Raw genomic sequence first — 24087 nt, 5'->3', positions numbered from 1 at the left:
CTTAGCGTAGAAATAGGCGTGCGTTAGCTCCGAAAAAATTCAGGAACTTTATTGGTCAGAACATTGATTCTTTCTCGATAGATTCATCTCGTATTGGTTTAAGCATAGCTTCGTAACGCGCACAACTACTACGCTAAGAATAAACAACAGCCACACGGCTTCGTTCCGGCGGAGTCGAGCAGCGTTCCCGTTACCCCACCATACCGTTCGGGAGCCCAGCAACTTCAAATGCCAATCCACGATCGTCAGGTGGTGGTGGCTAATTTCTCCTCGCGCGTTGCTCGCGAAACCGAACTCACCGGCCAATATATCTGAAAAGTACTTTTATGCATATGTATTGAAATGCAAAAAGGAAGAACTGCTTAAAATTTGTAATGGGCTGCTGCATGATTTTTATTTCAGATTTCGGTCTTATGCTTAACTACGAGAGAGACTGACGGTGAAAAAAATGGTTGGAATTTTGATCACAATGCACAATATCATGTGCAGACGGATGAGGGTCCTGAAAGATATTTCCGTTTTCAAACGTTAAATGGCCAATACAGAAAGGAGAAAAGGTTAGTCGATGGCACAGTTATTGGAACAGAGGGCTGGCTAGACCCTCTTGGATATTTTCGTCTTAAAGATTACATAGCTGATGACAGCGGATTTCGGATATTAAGGTAGAGTAGCTAATTAAACATTTTTACCATTTTTTATTTTTAAAATTGTGTCAGTGAACTTCTACAAGTATGACACTATACTTTGTCCACCTTAACATGATTTCATGTTATTTATATTATATTAGATGCGTTATAATTCATTATCGAATAATTCATACAAGGTATATAAAAGAAAGAAAAAATCTGTACAGTTTTCTGCTTAATTTTATCAGACTAACAAGGAAACGTTCCCAACCCGAAAATTTTGATTTTAATGAAACCTCGACGCGATCGGTTCGAAAGCCAGCTATAAAGAGGAGACTGAGACGGAAAGAATTATGTATATCATTTATATTAATACCAGTGATAAGTTTTTACCTTTCTCCCGCCGCGCGTCTTCGCCTTCACCTTCGGTGACCGTTAAAACAAATGTCTGCTAAAGGAATTGTTGAGGGCCTACCTTTATTGCGCATGACTGCACGGATGCGAGGAGTCTCTAAAACCTCGTATAAAGGCTCCCCCAAACCAACGTGAATATCCGCCCCGCGCCGCGAAATTCGCGTTGGTTTGGGGGAGCCTTAAACCGAGTAACAATCACCGGAAACATGTCTCCGACAAGTCACCAACAGCCCTGTGAGGGACACCAACTTTTATCCAATAACTTGTGTGCGGCGACTTGTATTCGGCAACTTACGGCTGGCAACTAGTATCTTTAGGACTCCCCCAAACCAACGCGACTTTCGCCGCGCGGAATGGATCCGCCACGGATCAGATAACACTGCCCATAAGCCACCACATATAAAAAACTGCTATCTTATCTGATCCCCGGCGCGGAGCGGATATTCACGTTGGTTTGGGGGAGCCTTTAAGGTACGAATAGATCGAGCCGGATACATGTATCCAGCGACTTGGAAACGTCTCTGTAGGATACAATAACTCTCGCTTTGCTCTAAACGGTGTTCTGGAAATTACTGTTGGCCACTTGTATCCGAAGAACTGGGTACAGATTGAGGGTGAACAAAATTGCTCGAGGGTCTAGCGATATGATATGAAAGGATGTTGCTTGTATCCAGGTTTCCCATTTTGTTTGGGAAATCCAAGCTGAGTCTCTGGCAGCATCAATACAGGGTGTTTGACTACTGCTGGGCGAAAACTTAAGGGGTGACTCCAGACATTGAAATAAGACGAAAATCAAGAACGACTTGCAGTTGAGGCTTCGTTTGTTAGTTATAAGCGATTAAAGATTCCGTATATTCTGCCCATAAGCAGGCAATCCGCGAGCGCCGATGTTACGCGGCTGAAGCTAGTAAACGGGTCGAGCAGTGATGATCATAGCCACTGCCGCGCGTAGTCACATATTTCAGTGAACCTGCGATGAAATTTGCAACAATCGGCCTGGCCACACGATTCTGCGACACGTACAAGGAGACCGCACAGGTTATGCAATCGGTTCTGGAATGAGACTGGGTGGACATTGTAGTGCACACCTAGTGTTACAAAACCGTAAAGGGTTTTTGTACAGTGGGCCTTCGTTTTCGAGAAATTTGAGTTCAAAGTTTTGCGCGACAGTAGTATTTCAGTTGTGCAAACATTCTTAGGAAGCAACGGTCGTAGCTGCGATATTAAGATGTTTGGCTACGGTGCTGGAGGTCTTCGGTTCGATTCCTGGTGCGCGCTTGTTTTTTTTTCTTTTTCTTTTTCTTACCGTAGTAATGTAATGGCTGCACCTAAAATTATTTTGCGCTGTAACGATGTTAATAATATATATTATTACAATAATACTGCACACAAAGTACAAACATAATACAAGTGCAGATATAATATAAATATAATAAAACCGCAAATTACAAATAATATCAGTGCAACAATATTACCCTACTTCTTCGGCATATTTTTTAAATATATAAAAGCACTCACACTTATAGACGTAGTAAATTTAATACATCATCGATAATGATAATAATATTAATATTGTTGCACTGATACCCCACTGGGCGTTTCTCGAAGCTTCCTTTTCTGTATGCTACAAAATGTTCTGAAAATTACAATTCCCGGTCATTCAACCTCAAAGCCAATATTGTCGATGTGTGAACAGGCGAACAGCTGATTCCTGTTTTAAATAGGCCATTCAGACCCGTATTTTGTGGAATATGAAAATGCTTATAACTGCAAAACTATGCATTATTTGACATTTTCGTATACCAACTTGTCTTATTATTTTGATGAGCAGAACCCATCTTGCAAAATTGTTCCACATATTTATAAACACGCTGTATAGTGTTCTACACACCCTATACATATAAGCATTCAGTGTTTCATTTCAAATAAAGCGCGGCGCATGCACACTACTCTGCCAATTACAAGCCATCCACCTCGACTTCTCTCCTCCCGATCGACTGGCTTCTCTCTCTCGTCTAAGTTGAGACTTTGTGCTCCGTCAATTTAATTCTTAGGTCCACGGACGACACTTGCAACAGTACTGTTACGTTAGCGTTTTTTAATGCAATTATCATATTGGTTGAGAATCCAATATGGAGGATCTTGGGAAGGGCATAGGTGCGAGAGCACATCTTATATCCTCACGTTATGAACTGCAGTAATGAAACGAAACGATATGAATGCGCGCAGCGATTGCGCTGCAATCTATAGGTACACTTAGCTGAAGCGATTGTGGCCGATCAAGATTCGATTGTGAGATAGCTTACCACGGTTGGCTTTTTTTAATCCCTAACATTCTACAGAATTTCATGAACATGGTGAGGGCACTGCCAAGCCACAGGTTCCCGTCTAGAACACTTCTAATTCATGTTGAAACACCACTGTGGCGCCATCTACCTATGATTATCATAATTATATAAATCTGCGCCATCTGCTCTGTTCGGATGATGTTTAATATGAGACACGTTCGCGCAGTCCTGTCACAAAACTTAATTTACATTGCTTCGGTTATGTTTATTTTCCCGTTGTTAACATAAAATAACGGATAGTATACTTTGAAATAAATGCGTATTTCTTTCCTCTACACATTTCCACTAATAATGAGCGTCTTAGATTTGGCGATACTTCCGAAAACCGGTCAAACCCTATTGGGCTGAAATTTCGAAAATAGCTTCATTTTGCAAAAAAATAACGTTTGCGAGAAGGATTTTTGGCGACTCGAAATATTTTTTTTACCATTCCAATGTTCTTCCCTACCTTACCGACAGAGCGGAGAATCGGATACAACAGTTATTCAATGCATTCTCTTTATTATTCTCCTGTATATACATATTTAATGTCATTCAATACTCTTTCGAATGGATCTTTGCCTGACTTCTTCACTTCGTACCGCCATAAATATTCACACATGTGATCAATTATGGTGTCATCCTTATTTCCGCCCCTACCCAAACGAGATACGTTCCGAATGCTCTGAATGCGCAGTTTTAACTGAATTTTGCATCCTAACTTAAATGGCTAAAAATGTTTCTCGCAACATTGTTGCTATCTCTGGAATAGGCGCACGAGTCACGGACCCAGCGACCGCAGCTGATCTCTCTTCTAGGTAGACGCCTTACGCACGGGGCTTCGCTCCAGCAATAATAAAACATCCCTCTGAACGACCGATCAGAATCAAGCTGATATCTTTTTCTAAGTTGATCTGTGTTTTATAGATTTTAGGAGATAAGGAGAATGCATTGAATAACTGTTGCATCCGATTCTCCGCTCTGTCGGTAAGGTAGAGAACGACATTCCAATGGGAAAAAAAAATTCGAGTCGCCAAAAATCCTTCTCGCAAACGTTATTTTTATGCAAAATGAAGCTATTTTCAAAATTTCAGCCCAATCGGGTTTGACCGGTTTTCGGAAGCACAGCCTTAGATTTTAATCCATGAAGACTGCTACGAATAAAATACCGCAAGACTTTATTCATCTCAGTATTCTGGTTTCCTAAGCCTTGGCATCTCTACGAAATACATAACATTCGTTTCCATTCTTTTCCTTATTACCCCACCATCCCGCTTTATTTATTGGTGTCTTCCATTATAAATCCGTTGATTTATTTACTTTGGACATTACAAGTTTATCGTTTATAGTGTCAAAATTATTATGATTTTTCTTGAAGTTCATTGCTGTAACAGTCATTTGACATTTATTCTTCGTATCATTTACACTACAACATCGCGGACAGAGCAGATTAATATTAGTGGAAATGTGTAGAGGAAAGACATACGCATTTATTTCAGAATATACTATCCGTTATTTTATGTTAACAAGGGGAAAATAAACATAACCGAAGCAATGTAAATTAAGTTTTGTGACAGGACTGCGCGAACGTGTCTCATATTAAACATCATCCGAACAGAGTAGATGGCGCAGATTTATATAATTATGACAATCATAGGTAGATGGCGCCACAGTGGTGTTTCAACATGAATTAGAAGTGTTCAAGACGAGAACCTGTGGCTTGGCAGTGCCCTCACCATGTTCATGAAATACTGTAGAAGGTTAGCGATGAAAAAAAGCCAACCATGGTACGCTCTATCGAAACGCTCTCGTTCGATCTCGTTCTCGCCTTCGGCAAGAAAGAAACGAGAAACGACTGCTCGGAATCGTGTTCCCTCTACGTTAGATGCTAACCGCCGGTCCCGAACCGCATGCTCCTAGCGAATAAATTCTGTATTACAAAACTCCACTTACACAATGCATCACGGAAGGCTGACAACCGTAGAATGTCAGTCTCACACAATTCCTGAGTAAAGCAACATCAAAAGCGAGAAATAAATCTAGTCGAAAAATAAAGTAGTACAAGTTCTCTCTACTGTGTCAATGATTCTTCACTCAGCTTTTGAGATATTAATTTGTCGAAATAGCAGCGGCATATTGCGTCTCAAGGACTTACACCCTCGATCATTGACTTTGTGTCACAACAACCCTGATAGCCAGTTCTGGCAGCAGAATCTGACGTCAGAACTGCAGCAGTCTGTGTCCGCATTTGGCTGCGTTCTGATGTGCAGAGCCTGAGGTGCAGTGCCTGATGTCAGATGGACAGCAGATCGACAGCAGATTTCGCCGTCTGCTAGGCACAGCAACAGCGCCATCTGAGGTCCAGAATTACCAAGCAATTGCCTACAGATGGCGCTGTTGCTGTGCCTAGCAGACGGCGAAATCTGCTGTCCATCTGACATCAGGCACTGCACCTCAGGCTCTGCACATCAGAACGCAGTCAAATGCGGACACAGACTACTGCAGTTTTGACGTCAGATTCTGCGCTCTCGTGCCAGACCCTGCTCCCAATCTGATGTCAGATTGGAGACAGATGGTTATCAGGGAATAAGATTAAAATAAGTTTCTGAATGCTCTGCAAAAAAGATACAACCGTGAATTGTTTTCCTTTACTCATTACACGTTCTAAAATTCAATGAGAAGATTCATTAACAAAACAGACACCTGGAGTATTAGAAACGAATGAGAAATACTAATTAATGTTACAATAATATGTTGCAATTAGATCGAAAATGATATATGTGGGTAAGGACGCACCCATTTACGATGCTATGAAGGAAGCCGAAAGAGTGCCTACCCAGACTGGAATCCTCGTACAACCATCACGGCCGCCAAATCCATTCAGGTATAATTATTTTCTGATACCAAGTTCAATTAATGTTCAATTAATGAACAACGAAGAACTCAACGAATTGGTCCGACAATATATATTTTTGTATATTGTTGAATATTCGTTAAAATAGAATGCACCAGTTGTCAAGTTGCATGTAGTGTGCGAGCTAACGCTTTGTCAGTGTCGCGCTGGTGCCGATATGTTAGGGACCGTCCTTAAATTACGTAAGAGTAATTTTGGCGATTTCTTCCCCCTCCCTCCACCAGTATAAAAATTCTTAATATTTGATATTGCAACCCCCATTTACGTAATATTTTTTACACTGAATTTTTTCAGTTATTAAAATTCTTTTAAACGTTTATATAATTCATTATCTCGGTTTTGGGAAATTTAAACTGAAACTACTTTTCTGGAACATTTATGATAGAATTTGTATTTAGTGAAAATTAGGTTAAAAAATATTACGTAAGACACTACCTGACTCCCCCCCCCCCTTGTAAGAAAACCCTCCAAAAGAACCTTACTCTTCCCTAAAAAGGCTTACGTAATTTAAGGACGACCCCTTATATAGTGCGAAAAACAGCATCGCAGATTAACAATCTGTTGTTGACATTCATATGTAGTGTTCAGCATTGACGGAGCTTTGAGTGTAGAGTCGGAGGGGGGGGGTGGTACAAATTAAAACACGTAATTTCAACAGCCTAAAAAACAGCAGTATGGACGCAAAGAATAATAAATGGCAAAATGCCTTCCAAATTCCCGAATGTGGAATTCCATGCACAGCAAAATCTGAAGTGTGAAATACTGCATACATTTCACTCATCTTACGCCCTACTTGTGTTAGGTGGGCAACGTTGTTAATGCTGAACGTATACAGGGTTTCCCAAAATAATGGGACAATCCAAAATATGCAACGTGTTCATGCAAAAAGAAATATAAAAGTCCTTTACCGTTTTGGGATCCGAGGCTTCGTTCTCGAGGTATTAACAATTGAATATTAGCGGTGGAACTTCCGGGCCGTCCAGCTTAAACCCGAAACAGCTGTGCGAGCGGTCACTGCTTCGCACTCAACTGTTAATATCTCGAGAAAGAAACCTCGGATTCCAAAACGGTAAAGGACATTTAGATTTCTTTTTGCATAAATAATTTGCTTGTTTCGGAATGTCTTATTATTTTGAGACACCCGGTATAACAAAAAAATCATCGCTCCTAAATCTTTATGTAAATACTTTCAATGTTTTTTTTTTGTTGCAGGCAATCAGAAGCAGCTAACGTTGATCCCTTAGTTAATAATGATATTAATTCGGATTATTATGTCAGTACTACAACCAGACCTCGAGTGGATATTCCTTCCGTATCTAATTCAAATAATGATTACTTCAACTTGAATCGAGCAAGTTTTCATTCCGGAGTGCGAAATTTGAAAAATTATTCTCAACTTCAAAATACTTACAATAAATACCTGCAACGCTCTAATGATAAGGCTTATGCCACTACAGCTAGTACAGCTTATGATAATTCTAAAACCAGTCTCCCACTGTCAAGGCCTATTTCTCGAAGTGGTTCAACAGATTTTCTTCCATTTGATGGATCCTATACAACTGCCAATGGATTTCAGTATTATTTGAAGAGACAGTATCACGAAGAGGAACAAGATAAGACTGGGAACAACATCGGATCATTCGGTTATATCGATCCATTCGGTATTAGAAGAGTAATTTATTATAAAACTGATCCCCAGAACGGTGGTTTCCTTCATCGAAAGAACAATAGATATGTAGGGTTTGCAGCGACACCATATGATCCGTCACCAGTTAGTTTACATAGACGCAGATCAAGATCTACGGATAAATAATCTTATCCAAATTGATTTGTTAATAATTGCTATATTAATGTCAGGAAGAAATCATAAGGTTTCTTCAAGTGCTAACGTTAGGTGCCATCTTAAATTGTTTTATTACTTAGAAAATCCCATTAATATTTAAGACTTTGAAAATTTAAATAATTTCGTCGTTATGATTGTTTTGCATAACTTATAATTTAATTGTATCAATGTAACTTAAGTGATAGAGAACTACTGAATTGACAGAAGCATAAGCTTATTTGACTTTGATCATATTTATTATAAATTCCTTTAATGTCAATTAAAGGGAATAGACGGTATTTACATAGATGAGGATCGACCTCACCGATTTCAATGATTTTTGAATATATGTTGCCAGTATTATGATTCTGCGCATTTTTTCCCTACATATAACCCCCGCTCGGCTTTAGTTTTGAAGATATTCATAAAAAATTTTGACATTTTTCTTGTGGATTTTAGTTGACAGTCGCCGTTTATTAAAAAGTTATAGGTTAGCTTCATTGTGTTTCCTGTTTTAAGTCTGATCTGGTTGGGGCTAGACCCCGTTAGGGGGTCCGTCAACTTTTGAGAAATTCAAAATAAAAAAATTGTGTTTCAGAAACATAGCCTCCTTGCAGAAGAACATCTCGACAGGCTGTTGTCACATACTCCTTCGACAGCGGTAAATGGGTAAACAGATCCATTTCTGAAACACCATTTTTTTTATCTTAAATCTCTCAAAAGTTAGCGTCGCCCGCACGGGGGCCTGCTAAACAAATCTAGCCTCAACTAACTACCGATCAGAGTATTTTTTACAAATATCTCGAAACCTAAAGCCGAGTAGGGGTTATATGCCGAGGCAAAAATTTAAAAAATCATTGAAATCGGTGAGGTGGACCGTCATCTGTATAATTACCTACAGTCGCGTGCAAAAGTTCCCGGCCAGATGTTTTTTTTTTTCAATTTTTCTTCCAAAAGCAGAGTCTAACGAAATTTCCATTATTATTGCACATGAGGACATATTATGTAAACGAAAAACTGTAAAAGAAATTAACGCTATTTATTCTCTATATGTGTTTATGGACATACGTCCGAGAGTGACTGTCGGAGAGGGATGTTTAACTCTCAGACAGCGGACGCGTTGCAACTTGCTCTCGAGTGGATACATAATAATATTACTATCCGACAGTTGCTTCCGAAATACGAACCAGGTACGTATTCTGCGAGTGCTGTCGCGAGAGTAGGTCTTCTGGGGTATGTAGTAGGCTCGCGTCGCGGCAGACACGGTGTTGCCAGATAAGCGTTGCGAGGCACGGCGTTGCCAGATAAGCGTTGCGAGGCACGGCGTTGCCAGAGAAGTGTTGCTAGGCGGTTAGCCGGGAGAACTGCCCGGCCGAGGTAGTCTGCGTCGAGCCAAGTGGCGAGACACATTTTATGTACGCCATTTATTGTAACCAACTCAAAATATATAACTATTTAATTTCATCCATCCAGCAATTTATCTTTCTACGTTGCTTCTTTCTCTTTTTTAAAATATTATAAGCAATAATCAAAGCACTAAGTTTTTGCACATCCATAATCACGGCCTCACTTCGTTCGTAGCTTAAAAGAAACTGAGGGAAACTGCAGAGAGTAGGCGCAGACCAATTTCTAGTGGACACGGTTCTGAGAGTTCTATCGGATAGTAAGCTCTCGGCGAGTTTTCTATCGCCTACCTGAGAGTAAAAATTTTCGAATTTGCTCTCAAGTGGACACACAATTTGAGGGTAACTATTGAGAGTAACGCGCGAGTTCTCTCAAGTGGACACGTACCTTAATATTACTGAATTAGCATGTTCAAAATTTCCCAGCCAGTTTCGATCCTACGTCTTTAGAAGCTAAGTATTTTGGATACTAAGGAAAGCTGTTTCGTTCAGTTGATACAAAGTCATCAAGTCAACAACATGACTCAGAACACGTCGATTGAAGTACGCAAAAGTGTCAAAAAGTTGTCAGCGAACGGGAAGTCTTCTCGTGAAATTGCTTCAATATTATCCATCGTGAAATCAACAGTAAATGATACAATTAAAATGTATCGCGCTGGTTGTGGTGTAGAAGATCTTTCATGAAGTGGACGACCCCGAAAGACAACACAAAAAATTGATCGTATTATTAAGCTTAAGTCAATGGGAGATTATAAAAACAGTGCTGGGGATATCGCAAATGAATTACACCCAGAAAAAATGTTGTCAAAGTTAGTCGCTATACAATGAGAAGATTGCATGAAGCCGGAATTTTTGGGCGACTTAGTAGTAAAAAAAACCCTAATCACAAAGAAGAATATAATGGCCCAATTAAAATTTGCCAAAAAATACCGGAACTGGACTTTCGAAGATTGGAAAAAAAATTATTTTCTCTGATAAATCTGAATTTAATTTATTTAGAAGCAACGAAAGACGTTATGTTCGCCGTCCAATTGACTCGTCATGGTGTGGGGAGCTTTCCCCGCTCAAGGAGTTGATCCCTTAATACAAATAGAGTGTATCATGAATAGCGTTATGTACAGAGATGTTCTCAAACCTCATTTGCTACCTTATGCTCGAGTGATATGAGTCGGAAGTGGATATTTCAACATGACAACGACCCAAAACACACATCCAAGCTGGTCAAAGGGTCGTTGTCTTCAAAGAAAATCAAGGCTTTAGACTGGCCTGCGCAATCCCCGGACTTAAATCCAATTGAGCACCTCTGGGCAGAAGTAAAGAGCCGGATTGGAAGATATAAAAACTCAAATAAAGTATAATTATTCCAAGTTTTAATAGAAAAAGGGAAGAAAATATCATATGATTATATTACGCGGTTAATTGAATCCATGCCTTGGCGTTGTGCCGCTGTAATTCCTGCAAAAGTCACGAATACCAAATACTAATCATAAACATTAATTAAGCTATTCAAAAATTGTTATAACGCGCATTGCAAGTATTATTTCCTTTGTATAACGATCTGGCCGAGAACTTTTGAACATGTTAGCAATTATTGAAACTTTAGCAATTATTTAAATAAACACATATAAAAAATAGCGTTAATTTCCTTTGTAGTATTTTTTACACACTATGTCCTTATGTGCAATAATAATAAAAAGTTCTGTAGACTTTGCTTTTGGAGGAAAAAATCTGGCCGGAAACTTTTGTACGCCACTGTATATGTCAGTGTTGATGAATATCCTATATAATAAGACGCTTAAGGGGGTACATGGGCATTAGATAGCTAAATTCGACGGTTTCTTTTGGGCTAGATTGGAGAGCCAATAATAACTCAAATTATTTGCTTTTTTAACAATTCTTTCTTAAGGTGCGTTTAGACCAAAGGAGCGAATGCCCGTTTGCCCCCCACATCGACAAAATTCATGCTCGTTCAGTGTAAACGGCAATCGAACAATGTTCGCGTCGAATGCGAGCGAATGTTCGTGTACCTTATATGAGCCGAACATTTGTTGAACGTTCTTCATCCATTCAGCATTTGTTTATATAATGAAACGAGCATTTCAAAATATTCGGCGAATTTTTTACCAAGGGGCACACGAGCATTCATTCCTTTGGTCTAAACGCACCTTTAGGGATACAAGAAGTATTTTCAAATAAGAATGTTTACAAAGTATTAAAAATTAATTAATGTACATGACATCAAAGCGAGTTCTTGCGTAATGCGTGCCTCCATGTGATGAACACGATTCCGATGGACCGATTCATCTCAAGGAGTCTCCCTAGTGTGACGAAAAATTTCAATAAAAATTCACGGAGTTACACAAAAAATATTAACTTTGTAGGATTTTCTTGAAATAATTCTGTGATAAATTGTGTCTTAAATGTTGTTAAAGTTGGAAAAAAGTGTTTTGTAGTTCAGCTAAAATTTCAATAAAAAATTTCGATCCGTTCTCGAGTTACGATGTTCACCGTCTTGAGAAACATAGTTTTGAGGAAAACGGCTTTAAAGCCCGTCGCGACTCGTTTACCTGCATTGGCCTGTCCGCGACTTTTTACGCTGTGACTCTCGCAATTTTTCGAATTTTTCAATGAAATCTTTTTTAAAATACTTCGAATACTTGTGGCTGTCATAAACAATTGAAAAAATTTCGATTTTTTTAACACGAAATACCCATGTACACCCTTAGGCCGGCGCCACATTTGCGTTTTGTTCTTGCCGGCCTAAAGGTATCTGTTCGTTTGTAAGCAAAATCTGTTCAGAGGCTTTTTTTCGTATTTCCCGATGACCTGAAAGATTCAAATCCAGCATGAGTTCCCTGGGCACCCAAAGATGCCGCAAAAATTCCAACCTGGAGAATTCGAGAATGGGTATTACCTAAAACAGGTATTATGTTTATCTTATGGGCCATAAAGGTTTTAGGCACTGCTGAATACTAAGTTTGGGTAACATCCTTTTCCTTTTTTCGTAAATAATATGACATGACCCAAAACGAGGCAGGTACCTACTGTTGGTACCAGAAATTTACCCGAAGGTTGGAAGATCGGTATTTCGTGTCTAGGGAGAGTTTCAAATACCGCCGGGCACGTATGTGCCTTAGGCCCTTTAAAATACCCTTCAGGTGACCAATTAGACAGGTACTCGTCTAGTACCCAAAAGTTGCAAAATTTCGCATTTCGCAGGGAAAATTGTTTCTAGGGGGAAGTTGCATAAAAAATTGTGCTTACTTTAGGCGTCTTACTACGTAGGATAATAATACCTGGCGAAAACGGGCTAAGAAATTAAGTAGTAGTGTATATGTGCAAGTATACTTAATGAAATCAAAAACACAAATATGTAAATACTTCCTGAAATATATGAACCTCTTTGAAATTGAAAAGGAGACGAATAATAATATAAGGAATCAGATCATATAATGGAAGAGAATTTGTGAATCAACAGTTCATCCAATTGTCCGGACATATAAGAATTACTTATCACAGGACTATTCTCTACGATCCGCAAAGTAATTATGTCGCATGGAGGATGAAGAGAACGTTATTGAATAAAGTCCGTACAATGTTAATAGACTCGGAAGTACCAGGTAAATTCTGGCATACGCAGGCATTACAGCAGCTTACTTAAAAAATCGGGCGGAAACCCACTATCTCGTACCTTAACCCCTATATTTGAAGAAAAAGATAAATCATGAAAACGTGGATCAAATAAATTACTATATACTAATTGACATAGCCGCATGATTCTCCACTATTTTACAAATTTCAATAGTAAGTATAGGTATATGGTTTTAGTTCAAACCCAGAATTTATAAGATGACACGTAAAAAATCAAACTAAATAATAAATTCTATAACATTGTTAAGGGTTGAGAAGTTACACCGAAGTTTCAGTTAAGGGGTTATACCTGGTCAGGCGGCCGAAAAAAGGCGAATCTTTGTGATTGTTTTTTGAAAAAGTGGAAACACATATTGTTACAGAACTTTTTGCGCTTAAAAGAGCAACATTTATAGAACATTTGGTCATTTTTTCGTACAACAATATTTACGTTTATAATAAAGCAACAACCGACATCCAAGAAGCATTTTTAAAAATTTGGTTTTGCGGTGAGCACTGCCATTTGGAACCAGATTATCTAAAATCAAAAAACAAAAAAGATTTCGTTAGTATATTAATGTATCCTCAGGTTGGCGGAGAGAATTTTCCGAAATATTAATTTAAAACAAAATGGCGGCTATTTAAAGTTGAAATAATGATTTTTTCGTGCATAAATCACGTGAAAAATATCAGTTATTGGTTACATTGCCATATTCTATTAATGATGTAACACTGATTTTTCATAAGGGAGAAACAAAAAAAGCTGCAACCTAACCCACAAGGAGACCGCACAGGTTATGCAATCGGTTCTGGAATGAGACTGGGTGGACATTGTAGTGCACACCTAGTGTTACAAAACCGTAAAGGGTTTTTGTACAGTGGGCCTTCGTTTTCGAGAAATTTGAGTTCAAAGTTTTGCGCGACAGTAGTATTTCAGTTGTGCAAACATTCTTAGAAAGCAACGGTCGTAGCTGCGATATTAAGATGTTTGGCTACGGTGCTGGAGGTCTTCGGTTCGATTCCTGGTGCGCGCTTGTTTTTTTTTCTTTTTCTTTTTCTTACCGTAGTAATGTAATGGCTGCACCTAAAATTATTTTGCGCTGTAACGATGTTAATAATATATATTATTACAATAATACTGCACACAAAGTACAAACATAATACAAGTGCAGATATAATATAAATATAATAAAACCGCAAATTACAAATAATATCAGTGCAACAATATTAATATTATTATCATTATCGATGATGTATTAAATTTACTACGTCTATAAGTGTGAGTGCTTTTATATATTTAAAAAATATGCCGAAGACGTCGCGGGCTGCAGACTATCGAATAGACTTTAACGGCAGTTAGAGCTCCGGTCATATCTGACCGTAGGGATAGTCGTATACAGTAATTTCTCGAAAACGAAGGCCCACTGTACAAAAACCCTCTACGGTTTTGTAACACTAGGTGTGCACTACAATGTCCACCCAGTCTCATTCCAGAACCGATTGCATAACCTGTGCGGTCTCCTTGCCAGATGCAAGCACAACCATCACGCTAAATAAGATAATTAAATTATATTAAACTAGCTTAAGGGGTTAGACTACTGTAAAACTGTCGAAAAATCGTATTTTTTCCGCTTAAATATTAGTTTGAAATCTCTAGAATGACATGCAAAAGGTTTGAAACAGAAATGTAGCTTGGTTTTGAGGTACAGAGTCGAACGCACAGTCGAATATCTGCACGCCAGACGATACTTTTTAAAACGCTGTACACGATTTCTCAATCTGTATTGATGCAATTGTGACCAAATTTTGCAGACATCTTTGTTGCTGCATTAATGCTATCCAAGCATTAACGGACAATTTTTTGAAAATTCCTCTTTGTACGGGAGTTATAGACAAATCGTCGCGAAAATCGGCATCCTTTTCTTCAACACGCTGTTATTCAGTGAATTTTCAAAATATTAAAAAACGGGACCGTTAATGCTTAGGAATAACATTATACTTAATAGACCACTTCTGTTTTTTTGTTTTAGACAATCCAAATTTGGGTTAGGCGGTACACCGTTTAAGACATATATATATATATTTTCTTAATTTTTATAATGGTTTTTAATGCTTTACAATATGCCAAAATCAAGTGCTAAACCGCAATTTAATCGGCTGATTAGTTTCTCTACAATTTGCATCAGGTGATTACCGACATTTTTGGGCCGTCACAGTAGTCTACCCCCGTAAAGTACCCGGCGTTGCCCGGGCTTGTTGTAAGTATGTAACTCTGCATAGTATAACATCAAGTCCCCGGTAGGCGTCTGTCTGTCTGTTCGGAGTAATCTTGAGAACCACTGGACAGACTGCGATGTGGCCCCCACCACCCCATAGAGCATTGTCCAGGAATGCTTCACTACATTCGCCACAGCTCGGCATCCTTTTGATATAGGTCACTGTTTCATTCACCTAAACCTTCCTCGAGAAATGCTCTATAAAACGGTGAAAACCGCATCACAATCCGTCCAAGGGTTCTCGAGATTAGCGCGAACTATCCAACAGGCACCTACTGATGACTTTATTTTATCTCTATATATCTTCTCTTCTCTTCTCTATATATATAAAACGGAAAGTATTATTGTGTCTGTACGCGGTAAACTCGGAAACTACTCAACCAATTCTCCTGCAGTTTTCACAGATTTGTAGAGACAACAAGCTCATTTAGGAAATTTGGCATAGTTGTTACAAATATGTACATAAAATCGAAAATATTAGAATTTCATTTTTCAAAAGTATAAATGATTTATTTAGTCTAAGACGCGTTATATATGTACTTTCTTTGGCTATGTACATACTGATCTCTGCCTGTAAGCTTGGCTTGTCCCTATAAGCAAAATTAGGCCACTGCCTAGGGCGGAAAGTCGACAAGAGGTGCATAATGGTATTTTCATTGCTGGTATTGTTGAAAATATACTTTAAAATAAAATATTACAAATTGCACTGCAACTGTTTTAAACTACGAATAAAAATTCCGAGTAAGGTCATCAATAAACTCAAATAAATGTATTATAATAAACGGCGCATTTTGACAAGTTCGCCTAGGGCGCAAAAAAGATTTGTGACGGGCCTGCGTCAAGATTTTGCGAAGCGGTTTTCGTGCCCACGGTAAGCGCTTGCGACCATCGCGCACGCTCGCCGCGCACGCAGTGTTCCATCTCGCTCCCCCCTCCGGCCAGAAAGAAGCGAGAAACGAACACTCGGAATTAGGGTTCTGTTCACGATACCGACTCAACGCCGGTCCCGACCAGCGAGTCGCTAACGAGACAATACTGTAATAATATGCCGGAGGAACAATTTATCGAAGAGTCTCCGGAATGGCGAGGATAACCCCACGCGGTGCCTCACAATGACTTCAAGAACATCGTAATTCGGAGCATAATGCAGGAAATTACATGAAAAATTGATTTATATAATAAACTAATATATAAACCCAATCACAAAACTGATGTAACATAAAAATAAAAACACCTCAAATAGTAGAGACTCAATTTAATTATAATTTATTTTGTACATAATTGATACACTTGATGTACATCGATATTAATATTGATATTAGCGACATTGATAATTCTAATAATGTAGCAGACAATAGTGTTATTGGAGGATATATTCGTGACATGCAAAATCCTTTTGAATATTATGATGAAGATGAAATTAAAAGACGATGCCGATTTTTCGAATATACAGCTGTTGTGTGCACTACCCAGCCACTCTGGTACAATGTCTAAAAATTGTATCCTATCATCGACAGCTTGCAACAAAGATGATAATTTAAAAACTTGTACATTTTTATGGACAATTACACCTGTATCTTTTGAACGCATTAATTTTTCAAGCTAAAATTTTATATTTGGGGTTTCTCCACAGCCCTCGCAATACCCACGAAGTTTCATCTCGATCGGTTTCACCGATGCCTTTCGGAAGTACAGCCTGGTTTTATAATAAGTATCATCGTAATTATTGTAAATAAATTCCAAGTTTTCTTGTTATTTCTGTAAAATGAAGTGGTATTCAATCACATAATTGATTAACCATAATAATACTCCAATTGTAAAATAAAAACATGAATGAAAACCTACTTGTAGGTTAAGTAGGTTAATCTCGTGGAAACTCACGTTATTTTGCACGTCACGAATATATCTTCTAACTCCATTGCCCGCTATATTATCATTATTAATACCGATGTCTCCTTCAAAATCCATTTTCATTCACGTCACTCTCGCTTTCTTTACGCAAATAATGACGTACCTGTGGGTTGGTCTCAAGACCGTCTCAAGACATCTAAAACGTCGTCTTGAAAATGTAACCTGGCTTTACCGTCTATTTTGACACATGTGACGTCATACAAGGATTTACTTACGGCCGATTTCTTCACCTTCCGTAATCTTCCAGTTAGAGTTATGTTCCACATAACTGCCACATGATAGCATCCAACTGGTCGACGAGTGCCACATGTCGGTTGCTAACCGGGACTTTAATCGGAGGTGAATAAATCGAGCATTATTTGAACAAGATTTTCCTCAAGCAAATGCACAAGAGACGACCTCAAGATGCAATTATGAATCTAATAATAATAATAATTATAATCTTACAATTCTTTTGCACTCCATCCCTAGTATATACTGTATCATATAAGAAGGAACCTACGCCTAAGACCTGTTCTGCGCTACTATTGGCTATACCCCAACCAACGCTCCCTCGCAGCCAATGAGCTCATTCTACATGCGTGAAACGGGTTCCTTCTGATATGACAATAGACGGCATCTTGAGCAAATGCTTGAGATGGTCTTGAGATTATTAAGAAGCGACTGTGAATACCGCCCTAGGTCCCTAAATTTAAATAGAATTTATACCTTTCGTTGCAAAATTCATAGAACTAAAGATTAATAAAATTCCAAATTTATCGTTTGAAAAACAAACAATTTCACGATAAAGTAGAAACAAATATTGCATGTTCAGATTCCTATTCGGTACAATCCCAAATTCGATCGCTCCGAATATTCGAATGGTCGAATAATCACAGATCTATTTAGAACTTTAACAGTTTTCCTTTCGATGTTAGTGATTGTCTTATGTAGAAGTTTTAGAGAAATATAATAATTTACAAGATGTTTGTGTGATATCTGGACTATACTGCAGTTTAATAAACAAATTTTCTTCATATGCATGTTATGCGGAAGATCTGTATTAATCTAAATACTTTACAGCATATAAAATTTAATTGTCTTTATAAGTACGTTTTTCTACCTCCAAAATATCACCGAATGTATAGTATTTCATAGCCTCCTGTGAGTCTGGCATACTCTGTTTACGACGTTGCTTTTTTTTGTAATATCATTTTCTATCTTTTTGAATTTGTCATTAATGTTTATAATTTTTTTTGTGGTTAACAGGGTCGCCGCAAATTTTACTTCTGCACGTTTGCGCAATAAAATTGTTTTTGGTTACGAAAACGGGTGCCATCATGCAGATTTGTACGCCTGATCCGTTAGTTATCAAAAAAATATATATTTTAATTGTAGTGTCATGTAACGAGACCTACACTTATTCTAATTTTCCTTGTGTTATTTATAATCAAGTCTAATATTACTACATATTGTAGGTACCCACGCCCGCAGCAACGTTCAATTATTGAAGCGAAGAATAAAATTCGAGTAAGTTAAATTATATTCCAATATGTTTACTTAACCTGTCATTTAAAGCGATTTAAATACATTTCACGTAATTGAACCTATATAAAATCTCACTTTTTTGACACAATAAAATATCCTATAATTATTACATAGAAACCAATGAGACACCAAAAAGGGACCACAAACGTAACGAATTTTCGTATCAATCGTAGGATATATTATTGTAGGGTGGTTGTTTCTACAGGCCACTACAATGACTACACTAGTTCTGCTGGTCACACCACAGCGGCCAGGCAACGAGTGTCGAGTCGTGCCGTCTCTCACGGAATTCTGTTACCAGGCGGTGCTCACGGTCGACGCGGCGGACGCCTCGCGACGTTGCCGCGTTGCTGATGGGATTCGTAGAATCTCATCGTTGTCGGCTCTTACATTATAGACATATATATATATATATATATATATATATATATATATATATATATATATATATATCGTCTTGTTGTACGACGGTGTTATGAAGTAGGTTGCGGCTGGAATTTTCGGCGAATTTCATTCCGACGTTTCACCAGCATAGCAGCTAGCTTTCAAAGGGGTCAAATCACACGTTGATACTGTCGTGTACCTCGTAGTTCGGAACTATATGCATTGACCGCGCTCAGATCACGTTTCATTTATCACCAATCACAGATCTTTTAATTGATCAGCTGAACAATTAAACAATTGGGAGGAGTATGTTCCAGATTGCGTTGACTTGATACCCAGCATCTCTATTTATGTTATTTGGAAGCTTTATTATATCCAGGGATTCTCTGTATTAACCGGGAAAGTACTTCTTTGCCTTGGCTACAAGTTTGGTTTCATCGAAAAGTATTTTATGACCTATAGTGTTTTAGTGCTCTGTTACAGCGGATTACAGGCAATCCACTATTCTCCCTGTCATTTAAGAAGGAACCCGTTTCGCGCATGTAGAATAAGCCCATTGGCTCCGAAAAAGCGTTGGTGGGGGTACAGCCAATAGTAGCTTCTCTCGGCACCAATGAGCGTCAACCTGCGCAGAACCGGTCTAAACTTGTCGGTCGGCAGGTTCCTTCTTAAATAACAGGGAGAATAGTTCTGCCGCCTGACAGTTTCTCTGATGCATGTACATATACTTTCCCACAGAAGCAGGGTATCTTGAAAATTCCTGCTGATGCAAATTGTGTCCGTATTTGTATTAAATAATGCCGTGATGTTGTACTTCTTCAGGATTCCCCCAACCACCGTCTGTTATTCCTTATATGTAAGGCAGGAAGATTAGTATCTTCTTACTGGTTTCCCTGTCACCTTTCTTTTTCAGTTGTGTTTGTTGTGTGGTCCTTTGTAATGTCCGGTTTATTTTATTCTTTGTGAAACCGTTCCGAATGAGTATATTCCTGACGTACTTCAGTTCCAGGTTCAGGTGTTCCTTCTTGCTTATTTGTATAGCTTTGTTTATTAGAGAGGTGATTATTGAGTTCTTTTGTGTGGAGTGATGGTCTGAGAATGCACGAGGGTTGTACACCGCTTTCTCCAGTTAGGTAACACACTTGGCACAGTTCGCTCTAAAAGGATCCTGGAACGGACACAGATTTGCACACAGATTTTATGGAAATTCTGGAGTACCATTCAATACGATCGCGTTCTACGCCTATGCAGTCTATACGGAGTACGATTATCGTTCAAATAATCAAATAGTCGCACGCGAAATCATGACGCCTGTGGGACCCTTAAAACTTTCACCGTTCGGGTTATTACTGTTTTCAACTTTTGAGTGTTTTGGGTTTTTAACAATTAATAACATGGAATTTCGTCATTCTTAATTTTCGTTTTACTTTGGCATGTAGAATCACCTCTTTAAGTTAATGTTTCTGATACCTGTTGCCAACTACTCTGTATAGCACCTACATTTTTTACATATGCATTCGATGGTCTTTTGCAAATATCAGATACGTACTTATAAAATCTTTTACACAAAACTTATACACTACTCTTTACATCATGCGTATAGATACTCTTTATGACAAATCTTTGATTTAAAAAATAGAAACTTCAAGCGTTAAAATATTTTTTTAAAATATTTTTTGCGACCATTTTTCGCGGAAATACCGACATTTGAAAATGAACAAAGATTTCGGAAAATTATAGTGAAACCTTAATTTTGTCCAACAGTGTAGATAGACATGTTTTGTTGGAATATACATAAAATATACACTTTTTATACAGGAAATAAATAAATGTCTATTTTTCAGTTAGATCATGATGAAAGTTGTAATTGTTGCTGCTGTTGCCTACCTCAGCACACATGTTTGGTGAGTATTTCTTTTCGGTTGTATACTACACAATGCCCAATTCATGTGTTACAATTTTCATTTCAAACATTTCATTTTTTCAGAAATATGTACAACCAAAAGTGCCACAGTCCTTTGCTCCAATTCGGGTAAGTAAGAATAACATAAATTAGTAGAATTAATTTCTTCAATTTCTGTTGCACATACACTTATTCTCCCCTATTCTTAAAATGCACATACGCTGCCCTTAGAATTGCATAATGATTTTAAGTTTTGGTATTTTTTTGAAGTCATAATTTGACATACGTGTTAAAAATTTCAAAAAGAGATTAAAATTTCGTATAACAACACTGCTGCACCAAGGTTCAGGGGTAAGTGCCGTGTGGTTCCTCACAGCAGTGATGCCAGAACCGTGGGTTTTCGCCCACGGGCGCTACCCACACTCTATGACCAAGCGTACCCCCTCCTAGCGCCTGTACCGCACCACAAAAGCGTACCCTACCTTCTGTCCGTGTGCCGTACGCGCTGCCTGGTCCGGCGCTCTCCGCCGAGAATTCATTTCACCGAGGTTCAAAACCCGCTGCGGAGGATTCTACTTTTTTCATTAATTATTCTCTTTCTATATTCTCAGTAGAATAAAAACTTGAAAACTGTTAATTTACAAAGCATTTTCGCAGATGGCTAATGTACGATGTTGCTCTTCTGCCTTTTTTATACATAAACAGAAATAAATCTTTGAAATGCTACTTACAGAATAAGCTCCTTTCTAGAATGGACTCTTTAAAATTCACCTCACAATGAACAGTTAAAAGAATCGGTGATTTCCGTTTCAGGTAAGCGAGCCGCCCGCTCCGCTATTACGGTCGACCCGCCACCTTCTCGTGGTTTCTATAGAGCAGAGGCACAATTTTCTTAAATAATCGACGGGCAAATAAGCAGATACAGTGTTCCTCGGATTATGGAGAAATATTCGGGACCGGGAAATTTTCCATGATCCGAGGCAGTAGTTAGCACTAAATAGATTCATCTTTGGCAGGGCCCTCTCCCGAACCATCTGACTAGGAGACTGAGCGACGTAAACTGGGGGTGAGTGACATAGCGCACCAGCGGGTGACCCTCGATCGACAGCGACTTGAGTTATCCAGTACAGAATATATGAAAATTTTCATATTTTTCATTACAGCTTGATCAGAGTATTGCCCATGGATTGGTGAATTTATGTCGACGACAATAAGTCCAAACACGCAGCAATTCGGTCTATTTTTTTCTGCACTGGGTATTTCACCTGGTCCAACGGTTTTATTGTTTTCAGCAGTCAACGGGTGGCCTACCCGGGACCGCAAGTCCTCGCTCGCAGCGAGGAAGTAAAACTGTGGTGTGGGTAGGTCTTTCCGGATAATCCGGGGCCAAAAGCATTTCAGTAATCCGAGGAAGAGTGTATGTATGAACCTGATTAACACGAAAAGAGTGACATTGACCAAGAACGGGTTAGTAAAACTCTTCTGTAGGTATAATTGATATTATTGAGACTGGTACGAGACCTGTTGATATTGTTTTCAAACCTCATTACAGTAATCCGGCGGCGAGTGGTAAGCCGACCGTAATAGCGGAGCGGGCGACTCGCTTTCCTGAGACGGATATCACCGATTCTTTTAACTGTTCATTGTGAGATGAATTTTAAAGAGTCCATTCTAGAAAGGAGCTTATTTTGTAAGTAGCATTTCAAAGATTTATTTCTGTTTATGTATAAAAAAGGCAGAAGAGCAACATCGTACATTAGCCATCTGCGAAAATGCTTTGTAAATTAACAGTTTTCAAGTTTTTATTCTACTGAGAATATAGAAAGAGAATAATTAATGAAAAAAGTAGAATCCTCCGCAGCGGGTTTTGAACCTCGGTGAAATGAATTCTCGGCGGAGAGCGCCGGACCAGGCAGCGCGTACGGCACACGGACAGAAGGTAGGGTACGCTTTTGTGGTGCGGTACAGGCGCTAGGAGGGGATACGCTTGGTCGTAGAATGGCGGTACGCTTGGTCATAGAGTGCGGGTAGCGCCCGTGGGCGAAAACCCACGGTTCTGGCATCACCGCCTCACAGCTGTGATGCCAGATCGAGGACGGGTTCCATCGAGAATTTCCCCCACCTCGCGCACACTACGCCGGAGCTGCCGTGTCCGTGAGCTGGTCTCCGAAGCGCCGAGCTCACGGACACGCTGCTCCGGCGTAGTATGCGCAAGGTGGGGGAAATTCTCGAGGAAACCCGTCCCCGATCTGGCATCATAGCCTCACAGTCTTCTTACCAGAAGGCATCCTCGCCCAGTGATGGGATTGGGGACGGGTTTCCTCGCGCATGCGCGCCGTTTGCAGTAACGTATCTATTCTAATTAGAAGAGATGATTTTGGCGCACTGGTTCGGTTAATTAAGTAATTAAATAAAAGCTATTGTGCAATTTTGAGAATTATCAAATTCCAACGTTTCGGTCAGTGGTTGCGACCATTTTCAAGGAAAGTTAGATAACGGAAGAATTACTCCACCAATTTGGCAAAACCCAATAATATGTTGTTATCTAAATTCGATATCATTGAAACAAATTTTTTTTTTTAAAGAGAATAATAATTTATTGGTTTTAAAATCTGATAAAGGTAACACCACAGTGTTAGTAGGTAAAGACTTTTACAACTCAGAGGTGATGAAGTTGTTGAATGATGAAACCACATATATTGTTAGAAAATTTGAATACACATGTACTTTTGAGAGAAAAGCGAACTCTATTATTTCCAGTATGGTGGGGAAAAAACAAATAAGCGAACATATAGGCAAACGTTTAAAGACTTACAATGCTGTCCTACCTAGAGCGTACGCGCTTCCAAAAACGCATAAAGAAACCTTGTTTTAGAAAATCATTGTTTCATCTAGTGGTGGTCCTACTTACAAACTATCTAGTTTCTTGGCTAACATACTTTCCAAGATA

The 24087-nt window shown here is 38.9% G+C and overlaps 1 protein-coding gene and 1 long non-coding RNA gene across 4 annotated transcripts in view; one reads left to right on the top strand and one right to left on the bottom strand.

The window, feature by feature from the left end:
- LOC143371662 (uncharacterized) overlaps nt 1–13108 on the top strand; it is a 43714-nt gene extending 30606 nt beyond the window's left edge. For 2 of the 3 annotated variants that reach the window (XM_076817115.1, XM_076817112.1), the window contains exons 2-4: nt 403–662; nt 6132–6251; nt 7494–13108. In XM_076817115.1, coding sequence (XP_076673230.1) covers nt 403–662; nt 6132–6251; nt 7494–8094 — 981 coding nt within the window. In that variant the 3' untranslated portion in view covers nt 8095–13108. The remainder of the gene's footprint in view (nt 1–402; nt 663–6131; nt 6252–7493) is intronic. The other variant, XM_076817116.1, reaches the window with a different exon arrangement.
- Nucleotides 13109–16425: 3317 nt separating this feature from the next.
- On the bottom strand, nt 16426–17736 carry LOC143371417 (uncharacterized). Its single transcript, XR_013086017.1, has 3 exons — nt 17539–17736; nt 17294–17459; nt 16426–17170 (listed from the first exon to the last, which is right to left on the bottom strand). It is a non-coding gene; the product is annotated as an uncharacterized LOC143371417 (long non-coding RNA).
- Between the last annotated feature and the right edge of the window lie 6351 nt (nt 17737–24087).

Source organism: Andrena cerasifolii, chromosome 7 (genome assembly GCF_050908995.1).
Source record: "Andrena cerasifolii isolate SP2316 chromosome 7, iyAndCera1_principal, whole genome shotgun sequence".
Classification (NCBI taxonomy): Eukaryota; Metazoa; Arthropoda; class Insecta; order Hymenoptera; family Andrenidae; genus Andrena; species Andrena cerasifolii.
The sequence above is the reverse complement of the archived record's forward strand: the minus strand, read 5'-3'. Positions and strand labels throughout refer to the sequence as shown.